At 42.0% G+C, this 15,286-nt stretch overlaps 1 protein-coding gene across 2 annotated transcripts in view; it reads left to right on the forward strand.

Annotated features, from left to right (window-relative positions):
* Positions 1 to 979: 979 nt before the first annotated feature.
* The window catches only part of ATXR2 (histone-lysine N-methyltransferase ATXR2), a 198,992-nt gene continuing 184,685 nt past the window's right edge, over positions 980 to 15,286 (forward strand). For both annotated transcript variants that reach the window (XM_087396398.1, XM_087396399.1), the window contains exons 1-2: positions 980 to 1,327; positions 3,619 to 3,697. In XM_087396398.1, the coding sequence (XP_087252524.1) occupies positions 1,220 to 1,327; positions 3,619 to 3,697 (187 nt within the window). In that variant the 5' untranslated portion in view covers positions 980 to 1,219. The remainder of the gene's footprint in view (positions 1,328 to 3,618; positions 3,698 to 15,286) is intronic.

Raw genomic sequence — 15,286 nt, forward strand, 5'->3', positions numbered from 1 at the left:
GCATTAACATTCTCTTAGGCATCCAATTTGATCTTCTTATGGCTAAATTCATCAATGGTAAAAAATATTAGCAAAGTCACCTACTATCAATTGAACTCTAGTTCTTACGGGATCAGGCATGGTTGGTGGAGTTGGTGATCTAGTAGTTGATGAGGGACTAAAAGTAGCGGGTATCCATCGGTAGCATGCCATTGTGTGGGTCTTACATGATCAAGGATTGTGTTAGTGCTTCCCATCGTCGTCGGATAGACGTTGTGGCTTGATACCTACAGAGGGTGTGTGATAGAATGTAGAGTAGTTCCAACATTGTGAGGATCACGAACTTGATCCTGGGGGTTTTGAACAACTCTAGACGGGTGCATTATAGAGCGAGTGATTTGGCCGTAATAACGGGATTGGGTCAAGGGAACATGAAAGGTACTTGAAACAAATCACAAGAGACCTTAAGAACTCAAAAAATAAATCCTAAGAACTCACAAATAGATCCTAAGAACTCAAAAAATAGATTCCAAGAACTCACACAAACAAAAACACAAATTCCTTCTTATTACAAACCTTTACAGGGCCTTCCTTGTTTTCTTGTCCTTCTTTGATCTCTTCTGCGTAGAGAACCAAGCACAAGATGAACAAAATGCAATTAATTGCCAGCCTATATAGCAATGATTATTCATAATGATAATTTAATTGGTACAAACCAAAAATTTTAAATACAAAATCTATTTGACGACCTTTCAAAATTTGGAAAAGCATGACATGGAAACATTTTTTCTCGATTTTTTTCCTCTAAAGCAAATTGATCTAAGAAGGAGATGCCATTACTAATAGTCTAAAGTAGATTCACATTTCTTCTAGATCTCATGGTTGTTGGAGTTGGTATTCTCAACATATGGAAATCATATTTTCTACTAGTGCTCATTGTTTGAGAAGTGGGAAGACTCTATAGATATCATGCACTAGGTTTGCTAATTGTGCACAAGAAGGAAGTTTGAAAGATTAGAGAATAAGGTTTGCTAATTGAGCACAAGAAGGAAATTTGAAAGAGTAGAGCATAATCCTAGCCAATGTTGGCTCAACTATGCAGAGCAACGGCAGCTTGGGCACTTGGGCCTCCCGAGTTGAGTGTATGTGACCCTTGTGGGGGGAAAAACCTTTGAAGTCTTCTACAAAACCTCACGGGGTTTATGGTTTCGGTGGGACAATAGAGAACCCAGCTCGGTAGATGGCTTCAAGGGAGCAACCTGGTGTCCCCAGCCACCAGGAGATCGATCAGATGCACGCACACACTATCTCCCTTCTCCTGGCACAGCCCAGCCCCGAGGCAATGCAGGTCAGGAACCGGCTCCTCCCCCTCCCTACCCGCTTTCTTCCTTCATCAAATCAGAGGACAGTCAGTTTGGAATAATGGGTTGCAGCCTACTCTGGACTTGCTTTAGGCTTGTTAACGCTGACTTTAGGTGGTAAGATTTAATGTTATGTCGTGCCAACTCCATCATAATAGGCCACACCAACCATCATACGGCGTGCTATCACTCTGAATGATGCGACTATTGGGCCAGTGAACTATCTCATTTGGATGTATTGTTAATTAGAAAGAACGTGTGGAAGATCTGGCATCGATATCAAACTCCAACGTGTCCGTTAAGGCAGCATGTTTACTTAAAATATCCGTCTCCATTTGTATTATAGATTTCTTCTTGAAAAACACCATTGTCCACTGATCATCCCATTTCTGACTTATAGCAAAATAAGTATTGCCTTAGGCATGGAGAAACCAGTCTTGGGCCTGTAAAAACCTGTCCTTAGCAACAGATTACCAATGCAGAGCATCTTTGAAATGCATCTAGCATTGTAAGGAACATTCTTGCATAAAATAAGCATTGATCATGCTCTATGAAAAATCTTAAAACAGTATTCCCTTAGACCCTGATCCATTCTCCTCCGCTTTTGCATTGACCTTCCTCCCCTTGGTTCCCCTTGTGTCTGGTTCTCTGTTCTGCCTGTACTTCCCCAGCCTGCTTTCTTGCTAGTTTCTGTTTTTTTGCTCGTGTGCTATATTGTGTTTGTTTTTGCTACTGTTTGGTTGATCATGCTTATTATAGTTTGTCTTTTGCTTCTGTAATCATTTTAGTTGGCTACCTTAGTTCTTTGTCTTGCTAATTGATTTTTCATGTGGCTATAAATTTGTTGGCTTGCTCTTTCTATTTAGTTACTTTTTTGTGTTCACTTAAGAGTGAGTAGCCTTTGGCTCAATTTTGTCTTCGCATGTTTCTTTCTATCTATTGTTTGCTCTTGGCGTCTGTTGTTTGCTCTTTGCTTCTTTCTATTTTCACTCCTCACGTTTGCAAATTTGTCGGTGTCTCTTTGTGTGTTTTTCATTTTCCCCACATTGGTAGGATCAATGTCTCCCAAGCCACCCTGGCTCTGGTGTCTGCTGAACCGTCTAGACCCCTCCAAAGAAAATTCCTTATTGACCTTTTGACCTGAGTGATGCAGTCCCTAGAATGGCACCAAGAAGAGCAAACAAACCATGCCGTGGCCAGCAGTACTTGGTTGACCACGTCAAGTTTGGTGGAGCTCCAAAAAAGGAGTTTTATCTTGATACTCTCCAACATTGGGGCAAATTGCTGCAAAGGAGAGATGCCCATACCAACCTAGCCCAAATATTGGACACAAACAAGGACAGTCTAGGTTGGGGGGTTGATTTTGGTTTCACTTGGATTCAAAGGGGGCTCACTAATCCAAAAGGCTTTGGATTTATTCAAGTTAATATGTGCACGTGCTGCCAAACAGCTGAAATCCAAGGCTGCCTTGAAAGAAGTGAGGTACTATGGAGTGGCATTAAAAAAAACAGTAGTATCATTAGCCAGCTCACTATCCAAGAGCTTTTCATCCTATCTCGGGGGAAGTCCAAGCCCAATAACATCTTCCCAAAAATAAGTCATTGCTTTAGCCACAAATAAAAACAGGAAAGGGAAAGAGGGCATCCCTAGGGAACTGATCTAGAAATCTGAAACCTCTCTTCCCTTTCTCCACATGGGTGGGGCTGATCTGTACAAGGAGGAAACCCCTTTAATCCAAGCATTTGGGAATCCAAAACGTAGAAGAGTGCCCTCTAGAAAACCCCAATACTTTGTCGTAAGATTTCTCGAAATCCAAGAGTAGAATGGCAAACCTTTGGCCACTTTGCATAGCCCAATGTGAAGCCTCCCAAAATGACAAAACATTATCAAAGATGCTTGGCCATGAACAAAGCCTGTTTGCATGTTGTGGATGAGGTCTAGAAGGATGGGCTGCAAACGCAGACTGATAGCTTTGGCCAAAATTTTATAAAAATTGCCCAAAAGAGTAATTGGCCTCCATTGATATATTATGGCACTCCTAAGTCGTTGGAACTTGTACTAGTGCCATCAAACGCCCTAAACTGTTGATGTTGTTATTTATTGTACCATTATGGCTATGTGTGATGTCTAGTGGCTTTGCTCCTTCAGTTAAGCTAGAAGCCTGTTTTCATGTAGAAATCAAATGATAATAGCTGAAAGCTTATATCTCAATTTGATGCTTATTTAAGTTACAGTTCATTGTTTGACATCCCTGTTTGCTTTTGTATTTGAATTCCAGGCATACTATTCTAGTTTGACAGATTTGCACAATAATCTTGGACTAGAAGTGAAATACATGGGGTCAGAGATGGGAAAGGGTATGCTCAATGTCTCACGCTTCACTGCTCATGATTTTATGCATGTGCCGATGATGCTTGCAGCAATTTTCTGCCATACATTTCAGTGTTTTGAAATAAGGTTCTCTTTTGCTGCTTCACACTTTTGTTTCGTGTTGGGAAGACTTTAATAATGCAGGCAATAACAAAGGTGTTTTTGGAGATCAATGTTTTGAACAAGCTGCAATAAATGTGAAAAGTAATCAAGATAAAGAGTTACAAGAACCAAGACCCAATTTTGAGTTGCCACAACAAGATGACACACGAATCAAGTCAATGAGTGATGTGGATAGGTTTAGCTATGCTTTCTTCCGAGACGCAACCTTGAAAATTCTGCTTCTATTTGATGGTTTGGACATTGGTACGTACAGAAGATGACATGAATATGATCATTTGTTGCCTTATGCAAAGGGTAAGTTGATAAGAGGGGACAAAAGATGGTGGCATTCTCCCTTTTGAGAGAGCTGTATGGGAAGAATTCGTATTGAGGATCAAAGGTAGAGACAATTGGTGGGAGGTGTTAGAAATGACCCAACAGAGGGTACACATAGCGGAAGACTATAGTAATGCCCAGGAGCTCACACAATGTGCGTGTGGGTGTGGAATCACAAACTTCTTTACTTAATGTGCATAAAATAGGTGTGCAGACTCATCAATAGACAATGAACCAGCCAGATAGAGAAACCACCAAAAATATATATTTCTGTCCAAAACTATGGACACAATACAAAAGAGATAGATCCAGAGTCCCACCTATGGTGTGGTCCTTTGATCTTACCACAAGGTCCTTCTCCTATCTGTTGGATATCTCTAGACTCGAGTCCGCGTGCTCCACCTCGAGTGTAAGTAGACTTTCCGTCCAAAGATCTCAGCACCTTGCTGCCCTAGTAGACAGCCTAAGCTCAGCCCCAAGTGAGCTCAGTCTGCAGCAACTCTGGCCCTGCTTTGCCTCTTGGATGTAGGCCCAACGATCAGGCTCCTGCTGCTCCTGCTGCTCCTCTGTTTGCTGACTTGCTGGATGCTGAAATGAGGCCAAGAGCCTCTCCTTGTATCGGCCCTAAGGCCTGCTGAGAAAACCGACCAGCCAGCCTCATACTGGCCGACCAGTCTGCTGCTGGTCCAGCCCTTTTAAGGGCTCACAAAACTAGGCCTTTATGGCCCACACTTTTAGGGCTTTTGGCCCTCCATCTAGGCAAGGGCCCAGCCCCTAGGTCAGCCCTATATAAGGCCTGGTTGGCTGCCTCAAAGCAGCCCAACCAGCCTCTCTCTTGGCCGACCCATGTGCTGGTCTGTCCCGCCTCTGCTGCGCCACTCTGATCTGCCCACTTGCAGGCCCGCTCCATCACTTGGATGCCCCGCCATCTACACTGTAGTTCGCGCCATTTGTTGCAGCCTTCTTCTCTTGTGAGGTGCTGCCCATGTGGCAGCCCCCTCTCTCTCTCTTTTCTGGGCATCTTCTGCCCTAGGTCTCCCTCCCCCACGCTCTCCTCATTTGAGGGCTTACAGATGGGGAGGTGACCTTCCCAACAGGAGGATGATGTTGATCTGCATTTATCCTACGAGTCGGAGGTAGACAATTGGTGCGAGGGCGAGTTTCAGATCACTGATGTCAGTCTTCTAGACTCCTAGTCTAGTAGGAGACTTAGGGGTACTATTCATGTCAGGATTCTACTATGACAAGGCTTTGGATAGCGGGGGCTCCACTTTCATATCAAGAGATACTGCCACATTTGACCATCTTCCGGCTTTCCTTCTCATCAGAACCTGATACAAACAGCCTCATCTCCCAAAGTCCAGATATGGGATTTTCTCTACATGGATGACGAGCCTTCATAGTGGATCTTGGGTATTTGCAGGTGCCATGATTTCAGTGTCGGAACTGGATTCTTAGCTCTTTCTTCAGCCTTTAAGCTCACTAATAATGATTACCATGGGATAACAACTGATCGGAGAAAGGCATCCTTTTACAGGAGAATTTACAGGAGAAGAGTTTGAGATGTAGACTGGCTGCACTTGAGAGAGAGGAGGAGAAGTACCCTACAGATCTTTGGATTCATGAGAGGTTGGTTGTGGTTGTGAAGAGAGTGGGAGAGAAGTAAGGAGTCTCACTTGCAGCTTTCTCACATACACAATGGGGGAATATACACAAAGGTGGAGGCTGAAAACAGTTTTCCTCTTCTTAGTTGTGAAAGCCAAATACAAAAAAAAAGGTGAACCTTATATGTGGGTCTCAAACCAAACTCAGCTAACTAAGGTGGCATACTAACTGAGCCACTAACTAGAGTACATAAAGATAGCTGTCATCCAGCTATTATTCATGAGCGGTGTACCAACCGCATTTGCAGCTAACAAGTCGGTGACATAAATGCACAACGGTCACCCTGGCATATCACGAGTGGAGCTCGATATCTTAACACTCCTCGAGCTCAATCCCAATTCTTGCACACCAAGCAGGTCATTCAGCTATTATTCATAACTAGAGTACATAAAGATAGCTGTCATCCAGCTATTATTCATGAGCGGTGTACCAACCGCATTTGCAGCTAACGAGTCGGTGACATAAATGCACAACGGTCACCCTGGCATATCACGAGTGGAGCTCGATATCGTAACACTCCTCGAGCTCAATCCCAATTCTTGCACACCAAGCAGGTCATTCAGCTATTATTCGTGGGCGGTGTACCAACCGCATCTGTAGCTAACAAGTCGGTGACATAAATGCACAACGGTCACCCTTGCATATCACGAGTGGAGCTCGATATCTCAACACTCCCCCTCGAGCTCAATCCGGATTCCTGCACACCAAGTAGGTCTCTGAACTTGCGCAGCTTCTCTGCACCCAATGCCTTCGTGAATTTGTCAGCTACCTGATCCTCTGTGCTGACATAGACTAGATCAATAAAACCTACTAGAACCTTCTTCCGCACATAGTGATAATGCACCTCAATGTGCTTTGTTCTAGCATGATAGACTGGGTTATTTGCCAAGTGTATACTACTTATGTTGTCACAATAAATGACAATTGGCCCATCTGTAGACTGATACATATCATAAAGTAGCTTACGCAACCAAGCTATCTCACATGCAGCCATTGCTGCACCCCTGTACTCAGCCTCTGTGCTTGACAAGGCAATTGTAGGCTGTTTCTTACTGCTCCAAGTGACTGCAGCACTCCCAAAAGAGAACACATATCCACTGGTAGATCGTCTATCAGAAATACTACCAGCCCAATCAAGATCAGTGTATCCATGCAACTGTATCTGAACCCCAGTCTCATAAAATAGTCCATATTGCAATGTGGACTTTACAAACCTCAGTATGCGTCTAGCCGCATCCAAATGCGGTTTCCTTGGAGCCTGCATAAACAAACTTACTAACCCAATAGCATAGCTCGAATCTGGCCTGGTAATAGTCATATAAATCGAACTTCCTACTATGCGTCTGTACATAGTAGGGTCTTCCAGAAGCTCACCTGCATCTGCGCTCAACTTCACATTCTGCTCCAAAGGAACTAAAATAGGCTTACAGCCTGTCATCCCATATTTGGACATCATGTCCAATCCATACTGCCTCTGCAAGAACCATATTCCACTTGTGGATCTAATCACCTCAATTCTCAAGAAGTAACGCAGCTCTCCCAAATCCTTCATCTTAAACTTCTGCTTCAATAGCATTTTCACATGAAGGATGTCTTCATCACTATCACCTGTGATGATCAAATCAACATAAATGACAAGCAGCATAATACCTTTCTCTGTTTTTCTCACATAAAGTGAGAAATCTGCCTTGGAAATCTGAAAGCCAATAGTGACAAGATATTATCCTATCTTGTCAGACCATGCTCTAGGTGCTTGCTTCAAGCCATACAAGGCTTTCTTCAACCTGCAAACAAACTCAGGATGAACAGTATGAACATAACCTGGTGGCTGCTCCATATAGACCTCTTCTTACAAATCACCATGCAAGAAAGCATTCTTTACATCCATCTAATGTAAAGACCATCCCTTTGATGCAGCCATCGCAATGACTGCTCTTACGGTTGCCATCCTTGCAACCGGACTGAATGTTTCTTCATAATCAATGCCATATGTCTGTGCATACCCCTTGACAACTAATCTTGCCTTGTATCTGTTCACGGAACCATTTGCATTGTGCTTCACCTTATAAACCCACTTGCAGCCAATTGCATTCTTGTCTTTAGGCAAAGGTACCAATTCCCATGTAGCATTTGCTTCCAAGGCAAAGGCACCATATAGACCTCTTCTTGCAAATTATCATGCAAGAAAGCATTCTTTACATCCATCTGATGTAAAGAAAATCCCTTTGATACAGCCATAGCAATGACTGCTCTTACGGTTGCCATTCTTACAACCGAACTGAATGTTTCTTGATAATTAATGCCATATGTCTGAGCATACCCCTTGACAACTAATCTTGCCTTGTATTTGTTTACAAAACCATCTGTATTGTGCTTCACCTTATAAATCCACTTGCAGCCAATTGCATTCTTGTCTTTAAGCAAAGGCACCAATTCCCATGTAGCATTTGCTTCCAAGGCATTCATTTTTTCATCCATGGCTTTCTCCCATTTTTCTTTTCCCATGGCTTGCTCAAAAGAAGTGAATTCTGGTTCATGTATCACTTTGACCATATAGGCATAGTGAATGGTTGTAAATCCATTATATTTCAGCCTATCCAGAGGATACCTAGCTCTGGTAGACCTGCGCAAATTAGGCTCACTACCAGGTGCTCTCAAAACATCCCTTGTCTTCCTTACTCCAGGTTTAACAACAGAAGAAATACCCAACTCATCATCAAGGCTCTGTTCTGAGCCATTGGATTCACCATCCACATAAGAGTGACCTGCATTCACAATTTCACATCAAACATGGGCTGATCTACTTTCTCTTTTTCTTTTCGTGATACTTTCATATTACTATCTACATTGCTTTGAGGAGATTCTCCTGATCTCAATCTACCTGTCCATGGTGAAGTATGTGAACCACTGCTAGAGGACACTACAGGTCCACTAATATTTTGTGATTGCTGCTGTGAATTCTGTCGAGCATTACCATTTTGCGTATCTACATCATCAATCACATCTACTGGTTTATAACAGCTGCTTATCTCATCAAAAACATCTCTGCTCACTGTAAACTTACGAGTAGAAGGGTTATAGCATCTATACCCTTTCTGCTGTAGAGAATAACCAATAAAGATGCATTTCTCGGCTTTTGGATCCAACTTGGATCTCAACTCATCTGGCACATGAACATAGGCAATGCAACAAAAAACTTTCAAATGAGAAATATCTGGTTTCTTATCAGTATACCTCTCCTTTGGCATCATGCCATGTATTGCTGCAGTGGGAGTCCTGTTCATTATGTAGACTGTTGTAGCAATTGCTTCAGCCTAATAATAATCTGGCAGGTCTTTTTCGTTGACCATGGCACGAGATACCTCTCCAATATGCATGTTTTTCCTTTCTGCACGTCCATTTTGCTGTGGGTATAACTGCATGAGTATTGCTGCTTTATGCCATGCTCCTGCAGGAACCTTGCAAACTCATTTGAGAGGTACTCTTCCCCTCCATTTGACCTCAGGCATTTTATTTGCAGGCTTGTTTCTTTTTCAACCATAGCTTTAAAAGCTTTGAAATGCCCAAACACTTCACTTTTCTTTTTCATAAAATACACCCAAACTTTTCTGCTGTAGTCATCAATAAAAGTGACAAAATAATGACAGCCTCCAATAGATGCAGCTTTAGTAGTCCACACATTAGAGTGGATTAATTCCAATGGCCTCTTACTCTCTTGAACATGTTTAGGAAATGGTTTCCTTACCTGTTTTCAAATTGACAGGCTTCACATTGTCATGACAAGAGAAATGATTATTTAGTTAATTAATAGTCATTAGAACCTTATTATTGTTAGGCGCCAATTTGATGGTGCGGTTATATGTTTGTATTTATGATCGATCAAGCGGTGTAAATAGTACCGCCAAAACTATGTAACATTGGCCAATGATTAGTAATAAAGATGTGCACACACGTGTCTAGGTCCTAGGGGCAATAGGAAAAGGAAAGGATGCATTAGAGTGCATTGAATGGTAGGTGCATGGGTCATAGGATAAGGGTAGGTGTAAATGGGAAGATGGAACTTGAGTGATCTCAAGGGACATTAATGAAAGGGTATCACCTTTTCATTGGAAATCTCACATAGCATTCTCTCTACCACATTGCATTCATCTGTCATCTCTCTCCCACCTTGCATGTAGGTCGAAAAAGAAATAAGTACTCTCACGAGGGCGCTCTTTCCCATTGGAGGGCCAATCGGCATTCAAATTCTGCATGCATTGCACACATTTGCATTTTCGAAAGTGTGGATCTTCACATTTGGTATTAGAGCGGTGACGATCCACGAACGGGACGAGAAGAGGGCGACAGTTGCGGACGTGAATGTACCCTTAAAATCCTTAAACCGTGAGGAAAAGGGATTCCCTGTTCTGCCCAACGGAAAGTCGGATTGGAATAAGATTTCAAGGGGGTGATCCACCCATCAAGTACCCCCTATAACAGTATCTAGAGCTCCAATCCGCTCAAAACAAGTAGCCCAAACGGAGCGTACCAGTTTACAGCAGAAATACAAGAAGAAAACCTTGAAAGAGAAGGGAAAGGAGGTCATTTTAAGTGTCTTCTCAACACAAACGAAGCGGGAGCCGGATAAGTACCACCAACTCTACAACACTTGACTTTTACTGTAAAATAAACCTCTTTTTTTTGAAATTACAGCAAGACATTTTCTCTCTTGTATTACTAAAAGGAAAGAATGGAAGGGGAAGGGACATATAACAATGAACTTATTCCTTTTCCTCCATTACCCCAAGGAGAGAGAGAAAGAACACCTTCACCCCCTCTTGAAGAGGATGGATTAGGTGAGAGTTATACACATCTTGAGTATGATAACCCACAAATAGATTTATAGCAGTCTCTCCTTCAAGAACCTCTTGATAGGGAGTTCTCCTTTTGTAATGAAAGAAGAAATGAAACTAGCCAAGAATAAGGTGATGAGTTTACGCCTTCAACTCAAAACCCAGTACACATGGATTATAATCCAAGTGCAAGAGGAAAAGAGGAGACTCCTGTTGATAAGCTGATTTTCCAGCTTAGCAATATGATTGAGCAGTTCATTATGACAAGATTAGGGACTAAGAGGACTTTAAACTTCAGGGATGAAGAGTTGAGTACCCCTTCTAAGAGGTCCAAATTCCAACCACGAGAGAGAATTGAGTTCCCCAAATATGATGGGGCAAGGGAGGCTTACAAAATCCTCAATTGGATTTGCCATTTTGAGCTATACTTTGCCCATCAAGACAAGACCGAGCAAGAGAAGCTTGCTCTTGCCACATTGCATCTGCAGAAGGATGCTCTAATGTCGTGGGCTAAGTTCGTGGAGCAACTGAAAGCCACTTTCATGCCACCGAGGCATGAAGAGAACCTAACCTTTCGTTGGGAGAGGTTTAGGCGTTCGATAATGAGAGTAATGCAGATTTTACAGCCAGATTTTGGAAACTCTCTCTAGAGTTACCCGAAAAGAGTGAGGAAGATAGGAGAAAGAAGTATTTAGCAGCTTTAAGCCCAAAAGTAAGGTACGAGGTTGAAATGTTATAGCCGAGAGGAAATTGAATCCTCGTAAACCCTTCAATAAGGAGGATGGGTCATTATCTAAGACCAACAATATACCCACTTTTAGGAAACCAAACCGGTTTAAGAATAATAAAGGGAAGGGTAAAGCTCTTGTAAGGAATGTGAACAGCCAATCACGTCTTGGATGGGTGCCATTTCCTTCTATGACTGACGAAGAGAAGAGGAAGTTGATTGAAGGAAAATGTTTCGGGTGTAGAAACATAAGCCAGGGCACGTATGGCATAAGTGTCCTGTTCTCTTGGCTGAGATTGCCAAGACGAATTCAGTAAAAGGGAAAGCCAAGGCATCCAAGCAGGAGGGTGAAGCTTCTACCTTGTCACCCTCAAAAGCTACTGTGACTATTGAGCCAATAGTGAATGCTGTCCATTCAGCCAATATCTTTGGGCCTCATGATCTTTTTAAGGTGTATGGATTTGTGAATGGACAAAGAATAGTGGTTCTCCTAGATGATGGAGATAATTATGACTTAGTAAGTGATAGATTGGCAAAATTACTCCATCTTAAACCAGAACCTATAAAAAACATGTCGCTTTCAGGAGCTTTTAGGGGACACAATGAAGAAGACACATCCATAGTACTCGATATTCATTTTCGTATACAAAAATATAGAGATCAAAGGGATTTTCTAGTAGCCCCTTTACAAGACGTTGACATGATTCTAGGTAAACCATGGCGGTATGATTTTAACCCTGCTATTCATCCTCATACTCATCATTGTTGCTTTGTACATAAGGATGAAAACATAAGGATCGTAGGGGATCGGGACGTGTATACAATTCCATTGATTACTCCTACCCAAGCGAAAAGATTGGTAAAAAGAGGGGTAGATTGTAATCTTGTGTATATACGGGATTCACGAGATCGTCATATCTCAAAAGAAGATCGGAAGAGAAATGAGTTCCTTAGAGCTTATGAGGATCGATTTTCAAGAGATGACTCATTCGAATTGCCTATGGAGAGAGAATATGATCATGCCATAGACTTAGAGCCAGGAGCTTCTCCTCCATGTAGAGCCCCATACAGGATGAACAGGATAGAAATGGAGGAGGTAGAAAAACAAATTGAAGATCTGTTGCAAAAAGGCCTGATTCGACCAAGCAGTTTTCCATTTGGAGCACCTGTATTATTGGTTAAGAAGGATGAATCATATCGTATGTGTATAGATTACCGTGCTTTGAATAAACTTATGATTCAGAACCGGTATCCGATTCCAAGAGTGGATGATTTATTGGATATGCTTAAAGGTGCTAAAGTTTTTAGCAAATTGGATTTGAAATCTGGTTATCATCAACTTCGTATGAAAGTTGGTGATGAACATAAGACTGTTTTGCGCACTCTCACTGGGCATTATGAGTTTTTGGTCATGCCTTTTGGCCTAAGCCACTTTTAGTAGGCTGATGAGAAGGGTTTTGCGACCCTACTTGGGAAAATTTGTCATAGTCTTTTTTGACGACATTTAAGTTTTCAGTCAGAATGAGGAAGAGCATAAGGATCACCTTGCTAAGGTGATGGAGCTCCTAAGGAAGGATCGATTGTTCCTAAATACCAAGAAGAGTGAGTTCTTCAAGACATAAATAGAGTATTTGGGACACATTGTGTCTGCTAAGGGAATTCGGGTTGACCCTAAAAAGGTCAAGGCCATAATTGAATGGCCAATACCCAAAAACATACATGAGCTGAGATCCTTCCTAGGGATGTGTAGTTATTATCGCGGATTCATTAAGAATTTTGCACGTCTTGCTTCCCCACTAACAGATTTGTTGAAGAAGCATTCCTTGTATGAGTGGGGAGAGGTTCACCAAGTAGCTTTTGAGGAGCTTAAGAGAACATTGGTGACTGCACCAGTGTTAACACTTCCGGACATGGACAAAGAGTTCTTTGTTGTATGTACGGATGCGAGTGGTACCTCGATTGGGGCAGTGTTGATGCAAGGAGGGCATCCCATTGCTTATGAGAGTAGAAAACTTCAAGGGGCTGAATTGAAATATATCACGTATTTGGAATGGTGTAAACCCAATAGCTAGCTTGTGTGTGGTTCTGTAAGCCCATAAAACTTCTGCCAAGTGCCTATCCCAATGCCTTTTCTTGGTGTCAACAAGCTTTCCCATTGAATTGCACAACAATCCATTTGTTTTCTCAACCAAGCCATTACATTGGGGATAGTATGGCATGGACATGCTATGATTTATCTTTAGCTTATGCACCACATCTTCAATTAGTTCATTTCTAAAAGAGGTTCCTCAATCAGTGAGAAGTTCCAAAGTACAACCAAAGCGTGAACAAATTTGATCAAAGAGAAATTTTGCAACTATGCTTGCCTTGCTATTGACTGTGGCCTTGGCCTCTACCCATCGAGTCATCGAAGTATCAAGCACTGGTTTTCTCAACCCATTGTCTCTTCAAGGCAAATCAAATGGGCTGAATATATTCAATCTTTTGGGCAACCAAATATCGAATATCAGCCAGGAAAGGAGAATTTAGTAGCTGATGCTTTGAGTAGACGGGTTAATCACGTTTCTGTGATTAAGGAGAAATCATTAGGAGCAATGGTTGAAGCTTATCCTTTAGATGAGGACTTCGCTAACATTTATGGGAAGATTTAGCGTAATGAGGTCGGGGATTTAGAGGCTTATTCCATCGTGGATGGATACTTATTTTTGGGACGTGCCATATGTGTACCCAAAACATTTCGGTATCTAGTTATGAGTGAGTTACATGCGAGTCCATATTCTGGACATAGAGCATTAGAGGGACCATTGACAATATTGAGAGATACTTCCATTGGCCTAAACTTCGCAAAGAAGTTTCGACCTTTGTTCAACAATGTGACGTATGTCAACGCATTAAATGTGACACAAGTAAGACTGCTGGTCTTTTGCAGCCTTTGCCTATTCCCTCGGAAAGGTGGGAACACATTACAATGGATTTTGTGTCCGGTTTTCCCAAGGTTGGTCAGTTTGAGCAGATTTTCACTCTTATAGATAGGCTGAGTAAACAAGCTCATTTTATTCCCTGTAAAAAAGAGTTGTCTGCTCCTGAAACAGCAAGGTTATTCATTAGGGAAATCTTTAGGTTACATGGGTTACCAAAATCCATTGTATCCGATAATGATGGCCGTTTCATTAGCAACTTTTGGACAGCCCTATTAGAGAATCTCGGAACCAAACTGAAATTTACTACAGCCTTCCATCCTCAAGGAGATGGACAAAGTGAGAATGCCAATCAAACCATAATTACTTTACTTTGAGCTTATGTCCATGACCAACCTAGAAGGTGGCCAGAGTTCTTACCCATGTTAGAGTTTGCTTATAATAACACTGTACATACTTCCACCAAGAAAGCCCCATTTGAAATCATCTATGGACAATGTTTACCCACTCCAATAACACACTTGGGGGAGCGAATTTTTGCTGCTGACCAGTTTGCTGAGGATATGTCACTGGTTATTGAGCAGGTAAAAGAACATATTAAGAAGGCCCAGGTTCAACAATCCAAGGCAGCCAATAAAAAAAGAAAAGAAGTTTATTACAAGGAGGATGATTGGGTTTTATTGAAGATTGATAAAAGAAGAATCAAGTCAGTGAGAGGAAGTACAAAACATGTCAAGCTAGCACCGAAGTTTTATGGTCCATTTCAGATTTCAGCAGCTTTATATCAAGAAGAAGGATCTAGAGCGTATGAGCTGAAGTTACCAGCCCACTGGCGTATGAAGAACATCTTTCATGTGAGCAATTTGAAGAGATACCATGGCGATACTTTTGCGTTTTTGGATACTCAGCATCAAGAAGAACCTGAACTTGAAGATGGGACTGAAGTTCTTACTCCGGAACACAGATCGTGTACCATAATGAGAAGAGTACTCGCGG

Source organism: Dipteris shenzhenensis, chromosome 25 (genome assembly GCF_047967505.1).
Source record: "Dipteris shenzhenensis isolate YYH24624 ecotype China chromosome 25, Dip_SZ_1.0, whole genome shotgun sequence".
Lineage (NCBI taxonomy): Eukaryota > Viridiplantae > Streptophyta > Polypodiopsida > Gleicheniales > Dipteridaceae > Dipteris > Dipteris shenzhenensis.